Source organism: Aspergillus lentulus (genome assembly GCF_001445615.1).
Source record: "Aspergillus lentulus DNA, contig: Alt09, strain: IFM 54703, whole genome shotgun sequence".
Lineage (NCBI taxonomy): Eukaryota > Fungi > Ascomycota > Eurotiomycetes > Eurotiales > Aspergillaceae > Aspergillus > Aspergillus lentulus.
In genome coordinates this window covers 705,192-726,525 of record NW_028322117.1, presented here as the reverse complement: position 1 = coordinate 726,525, position 21,334 = coordinate 705,192, and the positions used below count along the sequence as shown (strand labels likewise).

General features: G+C 45.6%; 3 protein-coding genes across 3 annotated transcripts; 2 read left to right on the top strand and 1 right to left on the bottom strand.

The window, feature by feature from the left end:
• Positions 1-1,448: 1,448 nt before the first annotated feature.
• ALT_5089 (sterol desaturase family protein) lies at positions 1,449-2,296 on the bottom strand (the record flags this gene model as incomplete). Its single annotated transcript, XM_033564143.2, has 3 exons — positions 1,449-2,004; positions 2,060-2,145; positions 2,198-2,296. 3 exons carry the CDS (start codon positions 2,294-2,296, stop codon positions 1,449-1,451), a joined length of 741 nt encoding a protein of 246 aa, XP_033420034.2.
• Positions 2,297-3,427: 1,131 nt separating this feature from the next.
• On the top strand, positions 3,428-7,224 carry ALT_5088 (uncharacterized protein; the record flags this gene model as incomplete). Its single annotated transcript, XM_089599859.1, has 9 exons — positions 3,428-3,444; positions 3,495-4,413; positions 4,464-4,630; positions 4,731-4,914; positions 4,951-5,030; positions 5,082-5,207; positions 5,256-5,460; positions 6,573-6,840; positions 6,902-7,224. 9 exons carry the CDS (start codon positions 3,428-3,430, stop codon positions 7,222-7,224), a joined length of 2,289 nt encoding a protein of 762 aa, XP_089455736.1.
• Positions 7,225-8,118: 894 nt separating this feature from the next.
• On the top strand, positions 8,119-10,419 carry ALT_5087 (putative AAA family ATPase; the record flags this gene model as incomplete). Its single annotated transcript, XM_089599858.1, has 3 exons — positions 8,119-8,979; positions 9,040-9,636; positions 9,688-10,419. The coding sequence occupies 3 exons, from the start codon at positions 8,119-8,121 to the stop codon at positions 10,417-10,419; spliced, it is 2,190 nt and encodes a 729-aa protein (XP_089455735.1).
• Between the last annotated feature and the right edge of the window lie 10,915 nt (positions 10,420-21,334).

Here is a 21,334-nt window from a genome sequence, read left to right as displayed (position 1 = left end):
AATGCAATACCATATGAGCACATCTACCATAACAGAATTCCTAATAATAGGTAAGATAGGAAGGGAGGAAGATTCCCTTCTCATCCCTAATCTCTAGGGACTCCTATAGAACTAAGGTATTAGGATAGGATTCCCATAGCTAAGGGTAAAATGGGAGGGGACCTAGCAGTGGGAATTCCCATTCCCTTCCCTTCCCTTCCCAACAGCCAGCCTAGCAACACCCTCTTGGATACAGTGACACCCCCCTTACCAAATTAGGTAGGTAATAGTCATGTGATTACTGCAAAAGTGGATTCTCCTAGGCATGTGATCAGTGTTTTTAGCCTTAGGCTCAGGGCTTAGGCATTGTAATTAAGTTAAAGATATCATTTTCCTATAGTATTAATAATCTTAGGCTTGTAATTGCCTGCTATAGTGACTTTTAATACCTATCTTTAAGATATTGAAAGCCCAGATATTAATACTAATAAGGAAGATGTGGGCTATAGATATACTTGCATAGTGATGGGTAGAGGTGATATTGTAACTAGCATCATCTAATTCTTAGACTCTTAGTAGAGGCCCCTGGTTAGAGGAAATCAAGCATGATTAGATTATATAATTAGAAGGAGTTAAAATGTGAATCCTATTATTAAATTTATATAGCAAACTAAATTATTTTGATCCTCTGCTAATCTGTGTTAAATTTATATGATAAATTAAATTATTTTTATCCTCTGCTGAGTTCCATGTTGAATTCGCAATGATCACATGACTTTTACCTACCTAATTTAGTAAGGGGGGTGTCGCTGTATCCAAGAGGGTGTTGCTGTATCACTACCCTATCCAAGAGGGTGTCGCTGTATCACTACCCTATCCTTACTATTTATATACTCCTTTTTATATTTAGCTGCTGCTGCCCTAGTTAGAACTCTTTAATAATTTCTTACCATTCAAATCTAGGCCATAGATTTCTAAGGCCTCTAGCCAGTGACAGTAAGGGCTATATCATAGCTAGGTACCTCAAGTATATAAAAGTTAATAAAAGAGATATGGAGTTAGAAACTAGATAATCTAGTATTCTAGTACTATATACAACTACAGTACTAGACCTAAGTAAGAGGTCTATAAATACTATATCAGTAGAGCATGGAGCCTGTATGTTTATTCTCTATCTATATCATGTCAACTCATTGATATATATACATTAAAAGAAGACAATTAATGAAACACTAGATTATAATCAGAACACTAAAAATAATAAATGAGATGGAATGACTGCTAGGTTAAATAAGTTGGTTCATGTACCTAGCAACCACAGTCATCACACATGATATAATAATGATATCAAAAGAGGATTAAATGATGATTCCCTCTCAAACTGGTACCTATAGCACAGGACCATAAAGCAGTTGGCATGCGTCCCAAGCAGGAGGGTAAAGGCTGGCATGGTTTAATGACAGCAGTGCTCACTGAGCCTTTTTTGTAATCCTGCCCTCCCTCCGGCGCTTGAGAGCTTCAGGCGTGTATTCAGTGTCGAGAAGATAATCCCACCACCGGAAGCTACTCGAATAGTTGCCGACAAATTTCTCATGGTGAAGATCATGATGATCAGCTCCAGCCCAAAAAGGCAAGAAATGATGAAGACTCCAAGGGAACTCATAGCCGCTGTGCGCATCAATGGCCTGGAAGAGTCGTAGGACAATCCAGACATACATCGTAAAGATATGCAGGTCGCCAGTCAATGCACACCAAAGAATGGGGCATCCAACGGTCCCAAACCCAAGAATCATAACCTCAATAGGCGACGCATATTCGGCGGCCATACCGAAGGGTGCCGAATACTGGTGGTGTATTTTATGGATAGCCTTGTACAAAGGGCCCCAATGGAGGGCGCGATGAGAGAAATAATGCCATGTATCCTCAAGAACAAAGAAAATGGCGATCTGGTACATCATGGTCCAAACAGAGGGAAAAGGAACCGACGTAGACAGACCGAAGAACTGAGCCATGGGGTGGAAAAGCCTGCGGACATACTGTTAGAAACAAACATGGAGTCCGGTTAAATCGAGAAACCAACCAAATCTGCGGAAGTTCCACAGTGAAGTGGCTAAGAAGGACAAACTTGGCGCAATCCCATTGCTCCCTAAGTGAAGGAATTTTATTCTGAGTAGCAAGTTAGGGCCTTGCGATAAGCATTGAGATCGAATTCACTTACATTCTGGATTTTATAATTCTTAAACAAGCCCAAAGTGTCGATGAATATCCAGGGAAGAGAACGGCCGAAATAGACAATCTCATGCATCACAAATGACATGATGCCTGTTGCAAGAACATCATTTTGCATCCAGGCATACCACGCGGACCAAAGTCTCTCCACAACATTGAGATGTGCATTATGTCGGGAAACTTCCTCATATTGCTCCCAATAAGTCCCAGGAGATATCGAGTATAGTGTTGAATTCCTGTACATTGTCAGGACCAAACTGTGGTCGAACCCAGTAACAGGGGAGGAGCAACTCACATTGTATTTGATATCGCACCTGTATCCTGGTATGAGAGACGGCTGGGCGTTGAAATCTATTCTTCCATCAATAAGAAAACAAGCAAACGGAGTTCGAGTACCGGTAGAATTATTGTTGGAGGGTGTGATGGTATTTCAGGAGGGAGAGCTAGTGGTTACTAAACACGCCGGACGGTCGGCCAGGATATCCATTGCCGGGGTGGCGAGACTTTTTCTTAACTTTTTCTGTTTAGGCTCGCAAATTATTGCCTAGCCCCTTCTCACCCCTGAGATCCAAAGCTCTCTATAACTGTTACTCTATTATTGGCCGTCCAAAAAGTTGAAGATTATCTAAGCCTTCTAGGGCACTGCGTAGATTACAGCCAGTAGAAAACAAGTACCACAATCTCTGCGGAGTACCTTATTTTATTAATCCCTATACGCTTCTATCATCAGAGACCTCTGTGCAGCTCTGCCTTATTATTTTCGGGCCAAGATATAGATCCTTACATATCAAGTTATTTTTTTTTTTTTCCATCATCTTAAAAGTACAATGAGAGTCTTGCTGACATCTGGAGAGCAGAATAACTCCAATATCAATGTGACATAACAATATTGCCTTACAACATAACTTGAATAATCTGTAGGTGAGATTCTTAATCGTTGATTTCTTATACCCGACAGCACGATAAGTAGAGCATCTTTAGTATTCAATAATTGGATTCCCTCCACTTGATCAGAGATAAACTCATAATTCTAGCGCTGGATAGCAGCACATTCACCTGTAGGGTACTATCCAGGTACTGGAAGTTTGTATTGTTTGCCTTTGAGAATAAGGCAGGCAGTCTAGTATGTATGACGCCATGTCGTCCTACCTTTTAAGCTTTGTTATTATGACTGTAGTCTACATAACTCGCGGAGTTATTGCACACACACAGATACACTATGATCATCATAAAACGGTTTGTCACTTTTGCTGCAACCAGTCCTGAAATGTGCTCACAATCAGTAGTCACATTCATCACTTAAGCGCAGAGCTCGACAGAGTGCAACAGAAAGTCAATGATGATTTGCCTAGTCCTACCCATATACTATCTGAATACCCATATGAAGCTTCGAAGGATATAGCGACATTGCTCAAATTGATCCAGTCACTTTCTGTGCAATCTGTATCTCAACCGTTACTACGAGCCGATCAGGTTAGGGCCTTGATTTCCAAGTTCCCTGATTCCCTACTCAAGGGACAGCAATTGCCTGATGAAACTATCGCATATGTGCTGGATATCTCGTGGATCATGGCTGCGAAGGCATTTTTGCAGGTTTTAGGCATAACCATCAATGTTCTTCTAGAACATACTCACAGTATCGGTGAAGAGGTGCTGTACTGGGCCGATGTTTCAGGATCAAATTGGTATACCGGAGCATACGCAGTCCAGATGGCCCCAGATCGACTATGGCGTTTCCTGAAACGGTCTCTTTTGTACACGGGAGAGGGCGGTATCCGGAAAGCTGTCAACCCAACAGCATCTGTTTCGTGGGCCAGATTTTACGACATAGTGTACCGATGCCTTGACCCACGCGCGATGCTTTCGCTGCGCGCAAGGCTGTTTTCTTCATTTACTGCGCATAGGTCTGAGATGAGACAAAAATGCAAAGCATTGGAAGCGATGCGAACGAGAAACGCCAGCGGCATCGGCCTTCTCATGGGGCAATGCTCCATACTCAAAACAGAAATTGACTCAGAGTCCGCCACTGATGACCGCTTGCGTGATGCTGTGTTCAGGGGTGTACTCACGTTGAAGGTTCTCTTGCAAAGGGTGGTACATGAAGGCACAGAATATGAGCTTGAGGAGAGAATTTTTACCGCAGTCGAAAGGGAAGTTGTTCGAAATCAATCGGAGATGACAAAATTCCCCCAGTCGCCCGATTATGTTATCACGCAGCTTTTCAATATACTGGATGAATTATTGCCAGATTATAGCGCCTCTTCAAGGCGGGCAATCAATCACCATGGGCGTCCCTCATGCTTGGTACGTTATTGGCTGCCGCTGTCAGTGGGGGTGCTTTCGACGAGCACTTTCCTGAGATTGATAAGCAGTCGGAAGCACGAGCTCATAAGATGGATTTCCAACATCGGATCAACTGCTTGTGAATTTTGGGGTAATTGGATCGTTGAGCCTACGCGGAGACTCATCGGGACTATTCGACATGACGAAAAGAGCGAGATTGCACTAATGAGTAAGAATAGTCTCGAGGCGGATAGGGCCAGCTTAGAGCGGATGGTGCTTGATTTTGTCCTCGATCAACCCGAATCGGAGAAAGGGCTTGGTGCGAAGCAGATTGAGACCCTCACCACGAGGATTCGAGAGGGTGATCTGACCCCAGTACTACGAGCATACGAAAAAGATCTGCGGAAGCCCTTCATTGGAACTGTACGTGGTGATTTAGTAAGGGCTCTTCTGATCCAGATTCAGAAAACGAAGGTGGATGTTGAAATAGCGATTGGTGGAATCGATTCATTGCTGAAAAGCCAGGAGCTTGTTTTCGGGTATGGGCTGTTTCTCAAGAACTGACCCCATGCAGAGCTGACGTGCGCCAGTTTTGTGAGCCTCACCCCAGGGATCATGGTCACGTACGCGTTCCTGAGGTGGGCATTTGGTGTCTTCGGCAGTCGCAAGGGCTTGCAAGTAGGAAGGCGAAAACATGAGTTGCGACATGCTTTGCGGTATTCAAAATGGAGCCAACCCAACGATCCGTGCTGATTTGGAATTAGGGATGTCGACCGTACTTTGACCCTGTCAACACCGACTGATAGCGGTGTTCTAACTTATAAAGACCATGGCCTTCTAGTCTGTGGTGCAGATATTCTCCTACAAAAAGCAGCAACAGTTCTGAGAGGAGCTGATCTCCGTGAGTTTCAAGAAGACATTGGTGACCTGCTAGATATACATATCGGAATACAGAGGCAAACCCAGGTTGTAAGTAGGATTGGATGGGTATATTCTCGATGGATCAAGTAAGAAACAGTATACTGGTTGCTCTTTTGTATATTAGGCTTAATAAGATGAATTCACATCCGCCCAGCTTCTCAGAGTGTCACGGAATCTCTCTACATATAAGACCTAAAATATAAACCTATAATGGTAATTTGCAAGGGGATTTCGTGGAGGTATATGCATAAAGCACATCACCCATCAGTGACTAAGTATTGGAAAGGGTATGCTACGCTTAATTAAAAGGGATAATGAGTATTATCAGTAGTGGCTTTTTAATAGGTCCTAGGATTACGCACCCCCTAAATATTTGCAATTAAGTTATAATTTAATATATCATAAAGGTATCCATACTAGTTATAGAGAGGTATTGATCCTAAGTGCAAGCAAGGAGTTGTTCATTAGATAGAATATAAAATGAGTTATGTACATAGAAATCTATCTAGACTACTGGTGGAGCAAAAGCTGGAGATATGGCACTAATCTGTACATGTAGGTTGTAGTCAGCAAGGTATATTTTCCCAGCTTCTAGAGAGGTAGGTACAAACCACTATTACAACTTCCTCAGAATTGTTATAGCCCCCCTGGATAACCCTTTGGATGACTTACCTTGCTGCCGACTAACCACATAACACTAGCCTGTAATCTTTCACCCAATCTGTTGAATATTTTGGAAGTTATCTATCATTTCGGGCCTAGAGTTTCGGGACAGGATCAGTCGACTGCCAGGCAGGAATCTCAAGATATTTCAGATCAGGAATCTATCTTCTTAATTTCCTCAACGTTCGCCAATCCGACGAAAGTCCTGATACCTCTTGGTGGCTGCCTCTTCTCTGTGGACACTCACCAAGAGTAAGAAGGACGGGCGGGGGAAGTACGATTATCTTGATAGGGGAGTTGTTCTACCGACCACTACGGAGGTTCATCCCCGTAATATCGATCGAAATCGTACCCAAATATCGGCTCTCTTGAAGTTGAGTTCATACCATTCCACGATACCACAATGGCTGGCACAAGAAATTATGACTTCCTGGTAAGCTTAATCCACTCTCTTAATCTGATTATTTGATAACCGAGAATCGCTTTGGTGGTCATAGATCAAGCTGTTGTTGATCGGGGACTCCGGCGTGGGGAAGTCATGCTGTCTTCTGCGATTCAGTGAGGATTCGTTCACCCCCTCATTTATCACTACGATTGGAATCGACTTTAAGATTCGTACAATTGAACTGGACGGCAAACGCGTGAAGCTTCAAATATGGGATACCGCAGGTCAGGAGCGATTTCGAACTATCACAACAGCGTATTACAGAGGCGCCATGGGAATACTTCTTGTATATGATGTCACGGATGAACGCTCCTTCCAAAGTACGTTTCTTCCACTCTCAAATAGTGATTTGACGCTGACTGCTGCTGCGACTTTATCCAGATATACGTACGTGGTTCTCAAATGTTGAGCAACATGCAAGTGAAGGGGTACACAAAATCCTCATTGGTAACAAGTGCGACTGGGAGGAAAAGCGAGCCGTCTCCACAGAACAAGGCCAACAACTCGCTGATGAGTTAGGCATCCCATTCCTTGAGGTGTCAGCCAAGAACAACATCAACATCGAGAAAGCATTCTACAGCCTCGCCTCTGCCATCAAAAAGGGCATGGATACATCGAAGTCTGAACAAGTGGGGTCACAGGGGGTCAATATAGACCATCACGGATCGGGGACGTCTGGGAGTACTGGCGGTAAATGTTGTTAGGCATGCGCTTTCGTTCCTAACGTTCTTCAATCCAATTCGGGCTCCCTTTCGTTTGGCGTCATCTTTCAACTCAACCCTTTACACAGGGGGACATTGTTCCTTTTACCATACTTTCAGTTGTTAATCACTCCAGAGACCCTTCATGCGACCAAGACCTCGTTACAGTTGAAATCTGCCAATTTTATCATAGTCATCAACTGAGATATGCTAGGCGGTATTTCAATCCTCTGGTCTATTTGTTCTTTGATTCCTGGCGTTAAGAGTTACCAAATTCAGTTTCGCGGCACCGTTCATGTAAGTATGGCTAAGAAAATAAGTACTTGAATTTCTGATATTAAAGCATAAACCAAGAAAATCTCCATAGACCAGGCTTCCTTGATGGAAGCAGTTTTTGAGACACAATCCGCAATCTACATTCATACAACCAGCGTTTTTGCTTGACCAAGGCGGAGCTATTCTGAGCAGACCCACCTGACAAGTTGATATTAGTACCCGGAAGTATTACTTAATCACGAAATCTGTGTTCCCTTAAGGAATATTAAAAGTTTTTATTGTAAATAGAGTAAGATAGAAGTAAGGTAGAACATTTTGCATTATTATGCAGACTTTAACCAGTCAACCCAGTACCTCAAGGTGATTTCATGATTTTATATTTTCTATTTTTTTTAATTTTATTTCTCCTTTCCAGAACTATAGTATGTCTTACAGCAATTCCTTCGTTATGTGCACAATGACCATGTCAGGACTTACACTTAAGGAAAGGAAAAAAGAAGTTGAAGGAGTCCAATCTTATAATCTGCCTTCTTGGTCCCGTCAAGTCAACAGGCATTGGATTCAGCGAAAGTTGGAGTGAGACTGATATTCTTGTGAACCCCCGGTGTTCTGTCACTTGAAATGTCTGACGCTCGTCTCTTTACTGTTCGACCGTTGTCAAAACAAGCAAGGAGTGACCATAAGGATGCGTTCCGTATCTCTCTCTCATCATCGTCCCTAGCCGCGCTCAAACTTCGAGCAGGAGACATTTGCAGTGTGAACACGCCCGGCGGAAGCCCAAAAACCGCCGTAGCCTGGACCGCAGCCGAAAATATACAGAGTACCGTCGTGCAAACTTCGAGGACATTCCAAGATTGTTATGAAATAAAAGTCGGAGAAAAGATATCTATCAACAGGGCCGAAGATCTATTGGAAGGAATAGATCGCGTCTATATTACAGAATGCTCTGATGTAGATCGCCTCACGAGATACGGCGGCCCCATTCCGCCCAAGGAAAAAGACCACTGGGCCTTTGCTTTGCGGTTTCCTCTTTCGAGATGCGAACTTGTCGCTGTTGGTCTGACTTTCGACGTGGAGCTAATAGGGCAGCGAAGAAGTTTCAAAGTTGCCAATATAAAGACAGCGACTAGGAATCCTGCGAACACTCTATTTCGCTTTACCGACAGCTCGGAAATCAAGATCGACGATGAATTTGATGGCGTCCCAGAAGAGGCGCCAGCGGCAATACAAGTAAAGCCTTCCGGTTTAGGAGGATTGTCTCGCCAGATCGACAGCATCAATGAGAGTCTTGCTGATTTCAACTTGGTGCAAAAATTCAGAATGCCATCTTTCTATGAGCACAGTAGGGGTATCCTACTATATGGACCTAAGGGGACAGGCAAATCTGCCCTTCTGCACCAGATACAAGCTGCAGGTTGGAAAAAGACGTTTAGTCTCGGTTCATCCATGTTCAGCCGAAACATTGGTGATGCGGAAGCTAAGGTTCGCAATGTCTTTCAAGAGGCAGTACGTTGCCAGCCAAGTGCCATCATAATTGATCAGCTCGACTTCATTGCTCCTAAACGAGCGTCGCTAGATTCTCAATCTTTAACATCAGTACTATGTGAATGTCTAGATCTGGCCAAAAGTGCTCTTGTGCTGGTTGTGGCGGCAACTCGCCATCCTAACGACGTCGATGACACACTCAGGACACCCCACCGTCTGGCAATCGAGATTGAAATGCAGGTACCCACAGCGCAAGACCGAGCTGAAATCTTGCGGGCTATTTGTGGAAGCTCATCACGCCAATTGAACGAGGCGCTCATCGACATGATTGCAGAGAAAACGCACGGCTATGTCGGAGCTGATTTGTTTGCGTTACTTCAGCTTGTATGCCGTAAGGCGCGGCAGAGGCAGTCATGTCACTCTCGTTCGCCGACTTGGCCCTGCGACGTTACATCAACCCCTGACCAGGTGGCAGGTGTTGAGCTCGTTGATCTGGATATCGAGGAGTCGGATGTTATGTTAGCTCTACAGGAAACTCGTCCTACGGCCATGCGAGAAGTCTTCCTAGAAACACCGAAAGTCAGGTGGACAGATATTGGCGGGCAGCATGATATCAAGAGGCGTCTCCAAAAGGCCGTGGAAAGACCTCTTAAAGTAAGTAATGGCCCGTTAGCGCTCCTCTTGACTCGCTGACATTTCACGCAGTTCCCCGAGCGGATGAAACGACTCAATGTGAAGAGTAAAAAGGGGATACTTCTCTATGGTCCCCCGGGCTGCTCTAAGACGCTAATGGTGAAAGCACTTGCTACCGAAGCAGGTCTCAATTTCTTGGCAGTCAAGGGTGCTGAAATTTTGAGCATGTACGTCGGCGAGTCAGAACGAGCTTTGCGTGAAATTTTCCGAAAGGCTCGATCTGCGAGGCCGAGTATCATATTTTTCGATGAGATCGATGCGATCGCTTCACGAAGAAATTCATCTCACGGAGGTGTCAATGTGCTCACCACTCTACTAAATGAAATGGATGGCATCGAGGAATTGAAAAATGTCTTGGTCATTGCTGCGACAAACAAGCCCGACGTGCTTGATCCAGCTCTGATGCGCCCGGGTCGCCTGGATAACATTTTGTATATTGGCCCGCCAGATTTTGACGCGAGAAAGGAGATTCTGAACATCTGGTTTCGCAAGTCCGTGGTCCATCCCGAAGTGGACCTGGAGGAGTTAGCCAAACTCACTGATGGTTATTCAGGGGCGGAAATTGTGAGCATTTGCGAAACTGCAGGTGATGCAGCATTAGATGAGGAAGAGGAGACTGGCCAACAACAGGACGTGAAGCGGGAACATTTTAGATATGCGCTTGAGCAAGTGCAGAGACAAATTACAGATGCTGTCCGCGAAGAATATGAACGATGGGGAAAGCCTGCAAAATCAGATCCTTAGGCCTCAATTAAATGATAATCTAGATGATCTATTTTTGTACCTATTTCATAACCAGTATCATATTGTATGTTAATCTTAACGATGGCGCTATTATACAATCTATTCAGAGAAGAGGATAAACTAAAAAATAAGGTCCAAGATTGAGTTAAATGGTTACAATGTGTGAATTTCGCCTTATATGATGGCTAGCTAATGGACAAACCGCTTTAGTAGATAGATGCGTAGATATCTGACGTCCTTCGCCTAACAACCCCTTCCGACATCCAATACTAAGTGTATGGTTTCCCCTGCAGTGGAATTGGGCCAATCTTCTCTCCCGATCGCAGCTTACTCTTCATATTTCATTGTCACTGTTTAGGCATCGTCTTCACGCTATCCATGCTCGTCTGTTCCAAGTGCTTTTTGTCACTTCCACATCATGTCTTCCAGGTCACCTCAAGGCCGATCGCCACGTCGCTCAATGCATGAGATGGATCTCGAAGCACTCAAAGAACGACCACGGCGTTCGATGTCCCCTCGAGGAGGTCCAAGGCCCGTCAGCCGGAGTCCATCCGCTCAGTATGACAATGACCGCCGCGACAAACGTCGTTCGAAAAGCTGGTCTCGGTCTCCGTCGCGTTCTCGGACGTCATCCCCGAGCCGTAGTCGCAGCCCAAGCCGTGATTCTCGATGGTACAGAAATAGGAGCTACAGCCGTACACCGAGTCCAAGCAGTGGGCTTCCAAGAAGTTCAAAGGTCTGTTCTTATTTTATCGTACCTATTCCATCTCCCTCTCTCCAAAAACTTACTGACAGCCAACTTCCTCGTAGATCATAGTTGAAAAATTGACCAAGAATGTCACCACAGCCCACCTTAGAGAGATTTTTGGTTCATTTGGTGATATCAAGAGTCTTGAGCTTCCCATGAACCGAGCTTGTAAGTACCCAATTTCTGGACTTGTGGTATAAATGCGTATAAGCTTACACCACCAGTCATGACAAATAGAGGCACGGCCTATATTCTTTATCACGACCCTGCAGATGCAGAAGCAGCGATATCGCACATGCACGAGGCCCAATTAGACGGTGCCGTTCTGAATGTCTCAATCGTGCTGCCTAGGAGAGCCTTCTCCCGTTCGCCGCCACCAGCAGAGAATGGCCGGGGTGGCTCTGGCCGTCGCAGGTATGACTACAAAGAGCCTTCAGATCACCGGTCTTCGCGTATTCCTTCAAATGTACCTAGGACTACGCCCCCCAGAAAGCATGGCCGCTCGCGGCCCATGGAGCGACATGATTTATACCGACCGCGCTCTTTGTCGCGCTCGAGGTCACGGCGTCGCTCATTGTCGTCTTTCTCAGGTTCGCGCTCTAGGTCCCCAGCAAGGAGAAGAGCGCACATCCGCGTGGACAGTCCTAGGCACCGTAAACGCCGCAGTCCAAGTTATAGCAGTTATGGTTACAGTAGTCATAGCGATGAAGATAGAAGCCGGAGCAGGAGCCGAGTTCATCGCTTGGACGCGTCGAGGAAATAACCTGGAAAAACAAATATTGTGTACCATACCTCAGTCCCTTATTGAAGTGCACATGCATTGCCATGGTCATCCTACATGCTTTATTAGGCCTAATGACAATAGTCTTCAGAAAAGGCTTGATTTATTATGCTGAATGGAATGTAAACTGCTTTGCTATCATCAATGCATAATGAGTCTTACAATCAAGCACGAATGAGTTGCTCTCATGAACAGCTGCACTAGTCTCAAATCGACATTGATGTGCGGATCATTTCTCTTTCAGAAAAAAGCACACCAACCGATATACATGGCCGCTAGGTTTCTCTTGTCTGTTGCTTGTGTGATTAGTTCATCAACATGGCCATCCACCGATAAAGGTACTGACTCTCCGGGCAAAAGGCCTCGGAGTTTATTGCGAACATTCTCGAGCACCCCAGCGGGGGTCTCTGGAACACTTGCATGGGTGCGACGCTTGAGACACGTCAGTATAGGAAAATCATCGTAGGCGAGCTACTTACCTTTCTTCCGATGAAATCTGTGGTTGGATCGTGTAAGAAAGTCTCCAGCACGGTCATAAGTGCATCCTCGTTCTGTCGCAGAAGGCGAAGGCTGATTTCACATGTCCTTCTGAACGGTCCTGAGAACAAGAGTTGAGCAAACGCTTCATCCTTGAGAGACTCAGGAAACAAACCATTATACCCATAGGCCCCAAAAGCATCGATCATGTTTTGGGTGAGACGGAATGGGACCAATTCCGGTTTTTCGAATGTTAAGCCCTGTTCCAATCACAATCAGTCTCGGGTGTCTGGACAACGTAAAGTGTTACCTTACCTTATCAAAAAGGCAATTGAAATCAACATGTATAACACCACCTGTGCCTTCCTCAAATAGGATATTTTCGCCATGCCGGTCTCCTAATCTGCGCGACTCTAATGTCAGTATAATTGAAGATACGGAGACTGCAATCGAGGACAGCATACCCCAGGACGTATCCGACCATTGACATAACTGCACAGGACCTGGTATAACGGAGCCGTGCTGCAAACCATGCCCCCGTCTCTGGGAACATTTCTACAAACCACTCGTGCAAAACTGGAGGGAATCTGGGAGAAATGAGCATCGATATCAAGGGTATAAATTATTGGGAATATTCACTTCATCAGAACTTTTGTTGTGAACAAGTGAAGTTTTGACGCCTCTGAGCATGCTTCGTTAAGATAGTGTCTGATTTCGTTATACTGTTGTCGTGTTAGTTTAACATCAATCGACGGGTAGTTGGACTCTCCCATACGTTCGGCATGATACCTCTCTCTTTGAGGAGTTTGATAATGATCTCTCTCAATGTTCTCAGATTGTCAACCCACTCGATTAGACCACATTCCTCATTGAGGGGGGTAACGGCGTAAGTTTTGATATCTAAAATCCCTTAGCATTGGACAACAAGCTTTAGATATGGCACTTACACATGCGCCGTTTGCTGGACTCCACATCCCTCTTTAAAAATCGGTTAATCGTGTTATTGAATTCCATCAGACGCTGGTCCTTGCGGAGATCATCTTTAGGTTTGCAGAGGACGTTGTATATTTTCCCATCGGAGCCTCGAATGCTGATTTTCCGGGGTTTCTGCAGTGAGCTCAGAACTTGTGCATCGTCAAGTACGGCTGTGAAGAGTTAGATATCACAACCAATTCTCCCAAGTGAGTCTGAGGCGTACCATCAATGGTCGTAGGGTCTCTGGGGAAAGCCCTGAATCCCTTCAAATATTCGGTCTCATGGCTAGCCGGCAGACTTGGAGTCAACATCGCCTGGAATGGAACAACAAGTCGACAAGGGGCAACTTTGTGGCTGAACCCAAGATGTCGGGCAAGATGGATCCTTGACGCCTTCTCCTCAATTCGTGCCGTGCATAGTTTGAGCATCTCCTCTGAGAATTTCTGTCCTTGATTGATCATTCCCCGCATGTCCAAGGGTAATTCTGTTCTGGACTTTTTGCTTGCCTCCTTTGAAATTATTTAATATGTGACCTCAGCCGGGCGATTTTGCGCACGTACAGTGATTTTATGAAGACAATTGATGCCCCTAGAAGCTCGATCCTTGGAGGAGGACTTGACAACCGCAAGGACTGTCCATAGCCCTTGCTGGGGAAAAGCATTGACTACTTTCGCTACAATCCTGGTTAAGAGCTCGTAAACCGTGGCATGGGGATGGCATATCCGAGCGACCACTTGAGGGAGGATAGTGAACAGCTGCTATTGTAAGCAGGTCTCTCAGCAGAAGCCGGGAGCGGATAAATGACTAACCAGCGCCGCGGGCATTCGGTTTAGATATTTTTTTAGCTGCGAGTGCATATCATCAAGAGTTTTTTTCCGTTGATTCAATGTGTGCGTCTGGAACTCTCTACTAGATTGTTCAGCGTCTTTCCAAGTGAGAAAGTGGATATGGGAAGGAGGGGAGTCAATACTCATTATCACCCCTTTTCGGGTCGAAAGGTTTATCAACCGTGGCAGCATGCTCTAACCAAAGAGTCAAAATTCTGGGCAGTGACTGGAAGACGTATTTGTTCCCGTGCGCCAACGAGCGAAGATAGTTATCAATTACAAGTTTTGAGGCTTCACCGCTTAAGCTAGAAATATTCTTTAGTCATAGTGTTGGGGATCAGAGGAATACACTTACTATATCTGAGCCTCTTTTCCTAAGGGTTTGGCCTTCTCAGACTCCAGGATCTTGTCGTAATGTTTGCCCAGGTAGTAGTGCGCCTTTTCCCACCTGTTGCCCTGTCAGTCTGTGTGATAATCCCCGATATGGTGCGGTCATACCTTGAGTGAAGTTTGATCGCTTCTCGGTACCTCTGTACGATCACGTCGGATTGGGTCTGCCCCGCTCGGTCCGTCCATTTCGCCAGTAACAGATGGGCCTGGGGCATATCAGTTGCTCCATGCCATTTCACAGAGGATAAGCAATGGTACGTACCCTAGCAGCAATCAAGTTCTGTTGCTTTTCGCTTTTCAACCCACCGGATGAGGACGTGTCTGAGGCAAATTCATCTGCAGCTATTGCACCCTCTAACGTTTGTATGGCTTTTCGATGGTGACCATCTTTCCAAAGTAGACGGGCGTGTTCAATAGTAGCTGACCTATCTTTCAAACGAGCTGCGCGAAGCATTGAGTGATAGGCCTGATTGGTGTAATTGCCCTTTCGCGACAGACGTGCACTAGTAAGCCAGGAACCAGCGATATCAGACTCCATGAAACCATGCCTATGTGATTCATATCAGCATCCTTCAGATGAACATTTATGGTAGAAATGAATCTCACGTCAATTCCATTGTGGCCCTTCTCAATCCAAGCAGGTACTGCTTGTCAGCTATGTATCCCCCAAGGACGTCAAGCCGCCGATTTAGCACATCATGTATACAAGTGAGCGAGTTGTTTTCGCTGCTCTCACAATCGGAAATAAGTTCCATTTCAGTCAAGGCATGCAGCTTGAGGATGCTGTCATGGCAAGATTGTAGGGAAGTAACCGAGTTCACAGTCAGCGATTTGGCGACACTGAGCTGCAGATCATGAATGATGTTACGGAATTCAGCCTTGTTTCCAAGTCGAAGCGCACAAAGAGCCGATCCGACCCCGATATTGAAGTCTCCAGTATTTTCCGGTGAGCGCATTTGGAGGTAACTGCGAAGCTTATCCCAATTTCCTGTGATCCAGGACGCTTCCACAACAAAGGGAAGAAATCTCGACGTTGAGCCTGCTGAGTTGAGCGTGTCAACTCTAGCAATAATGGCATCTGAGCCTGATTAGTTATCGCCAACATTGATGGCAGTCCTTTATTGGGAGATTACCTTGTTGCCCTGACTCTCGAAGACACGTAAGAAGATTCCACTGTGCATCAACGTTGTCGGGTTCTTTTTCGACTTGCAGTTCGTACCAACTTTGCGCAGTAACCCATCTGCCTGCTTTGCGGTGTTCGAGGACCTGTTGGTCAATATTCAGCATGTGCAAATGAGTCGAAATGCCCTCAATACCATCGGGCTCGTCAATTTGACTGTAAATCACTTGGAGATGTTGGTAGAGAAGCTCAGCGCCTGTGTGGTCATTCTTGTCGGATTGACTTTTGAATCGGCGGATATACTGTTCCCAATGGAATAAGGCCCTGGAAAATGATTTGCATTCGACCGCTCTTTTCGAAATGACTTCTGGAGGTATCGAGGTCAAGAAGGTTTCCACAGCTTTGACCTGAGACGAATATGTTTCGGATAATGAATCTCGATGAGAATCCTTGTGAGAACGGCCAGTATGAGATGCATGATTCTTGAGGCCGTTGAGGAGCTTCTTTTTCCCCTGTAGCCACCTTGAAAGGTAGTCCAAAATTTCAAAGACGCTCTGTCCTATTGTCAGAAGCGGGAAACTCAAGTATGTACAGACTTTCAGGATACAAAAGGGAACGCTCACCTGACTGCATAGTATGACGGCTTCATGAACCCGGTTATTTGCTCCAGGAAGTGGATGGGAGAGTATGGTTGTGAGCTCACTTTGGAGGTCCAGCCTCTCCTCCTGGGTTCCACCAACTATACGATTTAGTACGGCGAATGGCAGGAGAAAGCTGGCGATTGAAATGTCTTGACCCTTGACAATACGACTGCAAACGCTAAAAATAAGCTGCGCGTTGTCACCGCTTCCTCTTTGCAGCAGATCCTGCACAAAACTTCGCAACCAGTCGCCATGTGTCAGCTCTGTGGAAAATATCGGGAACTTGCAATGCGATCTTATGGCACCGACTGTGACCGTATACTTAGATGTGAGAAAGGGGGTCAAAGTATTGCGCACAGTCTCAGGTAATTCTGACCAACGACGGTACTTTTCATCCGCTTGAATATCTCGGGAGCGCTGGGTGACGGCCGAATCGAGGTTGCAGAGTCTGAGCAGGTTCTGCATAGCGTAGGCAAGAAAACCTTGGGCCCTCGTATTGGAGGCCGACAGAAAGGCTTGAACCAGCACATGTTGAAGGAAAAAAAGTACGAAATCAAAGGTCTCTTCCATTCTGTCGAAGTTTGATAAAACGAGAATATCCTTTTTATCTTTGACCGGATCAACTCGATTTGGGTCCAGACAGCCTACAAGACCCAGACATTGAGCCGAAAGAAGTGTTATGCTGTCGCAACCTGCATTGAACTTGACGCAGCAATCCAGCAAGGACCTTGTTAACTGTGCAACGACTGGGTCAGGCTGTTCACTTAGTACAGACTCATGCAAAAATTCTTCATGCCTTGAAAGACAGGGCAATAACTCTCTCAACGCCTGTTCAACAACAGCGGCATTCTCACTTTGGCAGCGACGTGCAAAAGCCGAAAGTTGACTTCGAACATCCATCTTCCCTTTCATCTTACTGATCTCACTTTCAAGCGCAGATAATGCAGGGATTGAAACCAATGAGGGGATGGTGCTGGAGTTGGTGTGCACAAGTTCACTGTGGCTTCTGAGAATATATCCAACCAGTTCCTGGGCAGACTTCTTGCTCTGATCGTTGAAAGCGTCCCAGTATCTGATCACAATTGAGAATGTTTGATCAATGAGTGGCTCGAGCTCTTCTTCGTGCAGAGAGCTGACCAACACGCTCCAGGCTGAAAAGGCATGATCACTGAGCTCTTCGATGCTAAGTGCGGAACGCAGGCACGCACATATCTGCATTTCTTAGATCAAATTACCGACTTCAAACTGACTGAAAGCTACAGCGACTTACCTGCGGTAATGCGCTGCTGATATGGCCACGGGCAACTTTGATCATCTCACCAATGGCCAAGATATTTCGCCTCTTTTCAATTAGAGGCTGTCTTATTTGAAAGTCGTTAATTGCGTGCGCGAACTGCGTGATTATACCCAGAACATGCTCCTCGATGAAATGGCAAAGCAAATTGGCCTTTTTCGATGTAGCAGTAGATTTGCGGGGAACTAAGGCTGCCAACAGATGGAGAGCTCGATGAAACTACGTCTATCAGATTAGCACAAAGCTCAATGTAAGAAGGAACTGGTTCTCACATGCCCGTGCGCCTTTCTCACTCCCTGAGTCACCAAGACCTTTTAACAGATCACAAGCAATCAAGATTGGCTCCGTTCTAACGAGCTCCGCCAAAGTGCGTCCCCCGAAAGCGGAGTCAATATCGGATAGAACAGACATGATCATACCTTCCGGGTCCGACCATGGTTGGCTCATCAAAAAAGCAAGAATCGCTGCAAGGTTGTTTTTCTCCGAGCAAATGTCGAAAGGCGTTTTGACATCCTTGTAGGCTGCACCAACCCTCGTGATGACGTCTCGTTTTCGAGTGAGAACAAGATATGGCAGGATGTGAACTTCAGTTAATCTTAATAGATCATCTACATTCATTCCCAGCAGATCACAGAGTTGCTCGGCCATGTGAGGACGGGACTGGAAATTCTTCACCACCGTTATCGACAATGTCCTCCAGAAAGGCCGGAACAAACCAGCAGGAGTCACAGAGAGATGCTGAGCAAGTTTAGAAAGCTAGAGGAACTTAGCAGATTACCATTAAAACAAGCATGCAGTCGCCGGTCAATTTCCAAGAGGTAAAAGGGGAGAACATCTCGAAACACGAATGACTAAATGACTACATACCTCAGTGTATGCTACTGCGCAAATGAATGGATTTGGATGGCCCAAGTACTCCAGTAGACGAAGAAGAATGATATTCATCTCTTCATCGTCGGAAACCCTTTGGGGATCAGGTCAGCCTTCAGAAACGATACTCACTCGATGTTAAGAGGCATACTCTGCAATATGGCACAAGGTCAAAATGCAAGTCTCATGCAGCGGGAGTTCTTGCTTCTCAGAGAGGCTCCGCAGCCATTCTAGTATGACGACAAAGTTGCTTCGACGAGTTTCACCGTTGATATCCTTTCGAACAAAAGAGGTCACCAGATGCCTGAAAATCATCAGCTCCTTGGCGACTGTAGAAGAAGAAGGATGGTTGGGGGAGTGAAATGTAAAAAGAGATGAAGGCAAATGGATAATCAGAAGGAGAATGCGAGATAGTGGTCATACCCAGTGACTATCCTCAGTTCTCTAATCGAACTTCGAAGTGAGTGCAAACAGAAGTCGCCGAAAACAGAGGATTTCAGCTGCAGGTAAGAAGACTCCGGAGGAGCGTGGATCAATAGCCTTCGCAACGCGTCCATTGCTGTTACTCTGAGATGGGAAGCTCGTGTAAGTCTAGGTAGAACGAAGGTGAAGATCTCACATAGCTCATGAACGTCATGGCACTTCGAAGCGGGCTCAGGACCAAGCGCTCTTTTCTCACTTTCACACACACTGCAAGATAGTGAGCTTTCCGGAGCAGCCTTACTCGAGCTTGAAAGGCTTCCAGCCATCGCACATGCGATCCTGCCAAGCATATACAAAAGGTCGGATTTCTTTTGTTCCGGGAGATCCACGAACGACTCCCTTGCACATCTGTGGTCAGCACTCCAAAAGATATATCATGATATGCTTGACTCACGAGATAGCACGACTGAGGTATCCAACATTTACGGATTCCTCACAGCCCAATAGCTCAAAAGCCTTGCTAATAAGTTTATGGGCTGTGTCAAGGCGGGCGGAGCCTTCTTGTGGCCGCGCAATGTCATGGAGCATAGCATGCTGAACCACTTCATCTTGTTGACCAGTCTGACCAGCAGTATTTGGCTCTTGCAAATCGACGAGACTCCTACTTTCATCTCCGGATATGGGTCCCATTAATATTTGCAACACAGCCTAGATTTGAATTTGTGAGTTTCAAAAGATAATCGCTGAAATATTTTCGCTTGCCTACCTGAAACCCCGGCTCAAAAGACTGAACGGTGCCCTTACTCCTGAACTCAGTCATTGTTGGTAAAAGAGCGGCTCTTAACTGAGTTACTACTTCTATACGATGTTGAGACGCGTCGATCAACCCGTCAAGAAGCCGGCCCAATTCCGCCTGAAGATGAGGCATCTGAATCAGGCTCAATGTGACTAAATCGCTAAAGATCTGAACCCAGGGACATGCCAGACCCGATCTTGGCGATAAGAGACCGGAAATATCGGGTTCGAGTGAGCGAAAGATATGTAGACTGGACGTAAATTGCATACAAATGCGTGACTTGATCTCAATATCATCTATCGAGGTGCGCGCCCATCTATGGGTAATTCTCCATAGACGTTCAATTCCATTTATGAACCAAGCCAAGTCTTGGTGAAGGGTAGAATCTTTGATGCTCGTGTGACTATGACATGCTCTTTTTGGGACAAAGGAGCCCAGTAATCGAAGAGCAAGTGTAAGTGTCTGGGGAAATGTCCCGAGAGCAATCTTCTTACTCAAAAGACCTCGAGGAAGATTAAGATTGTCCAGGGTCAGGAAGATTGCACTCTTCACCGCCGGTATCGATAGTCTAGCCTCTGACATATGCTGTCTCAATAAGTTATGATGACTCTCGAGCGAAAGGAAGATTTCTGGGACACAATCAGCCAAATAAATCATACTCACGTCTGATCATTCAACTAACCATTCGTGCATGCTCGAAGGAGTGCTAGAGCGGAATAGCAGGATGGCAATAACGTTATATGCTTATAATGAGGGCGTGTGATGCTGGAGAATATGCAGGTTATTCTCTTTCCTATGTTATTCGCCTCCCAGCTGAGCAAGTTTAGCAATCGCAATGTTAGCCACGCATACAGAGGTACGTTCGCATTCTCTCCCAAAATGGTTGGGTCACTTATTTCACCCAAAACTTGCGGTGACTTTTCAAGAATTGTTTGAATGATATCCAGGCAGTCTAGTATCTGGCCTTCAAAATCTCCCGGGAGAGACCTATCGCCCTTGACACAAGGCTCGATGCCTGCTTGCAGCACGATGCAAATCAGTTTGCTAGCATCTGCGATGCTGTCATCTAGGCGCAGTTGGCTACATTTTCCATCAACCAGCTCTTGACGCAGCTGCGAGAAGGTTTCCCTAGTCAAGTAACCATGGGCACTATTTCCTTGAGACACCAGGTGCGGCGCAAGTTGAGCTGCTAGAATCGACGAAGCTGGTTCCGCAGACCTTGACAAGCCGTTTGTAGTGGTGAATTGATAGGAAACCCACGACTCATTGGTCGCCATATGTGTAATAGGGAAAGCATCAAAAGCTCTCTAGCATTGACTGAAGTCGTTAGAAGCTGAAGATAATTGAGTGCTTATCAAAGGGACGCGCCCCACTAGAGAGGTAAGGTATTAGTAGGTAACAGTGTACCTAAGTAAGGCACGACGCCGTAAGGTAGTGTACAGGTACCCTTAGTTATCTGTTACCATGTTACAAATGGATAACCCATTCTACCTCCCCTAGGTAGGTACGAAACATCGTCTTAATAGGTACACTTTGTCTGTGTGTGATAGTAAATTATCATAAATAATAACAT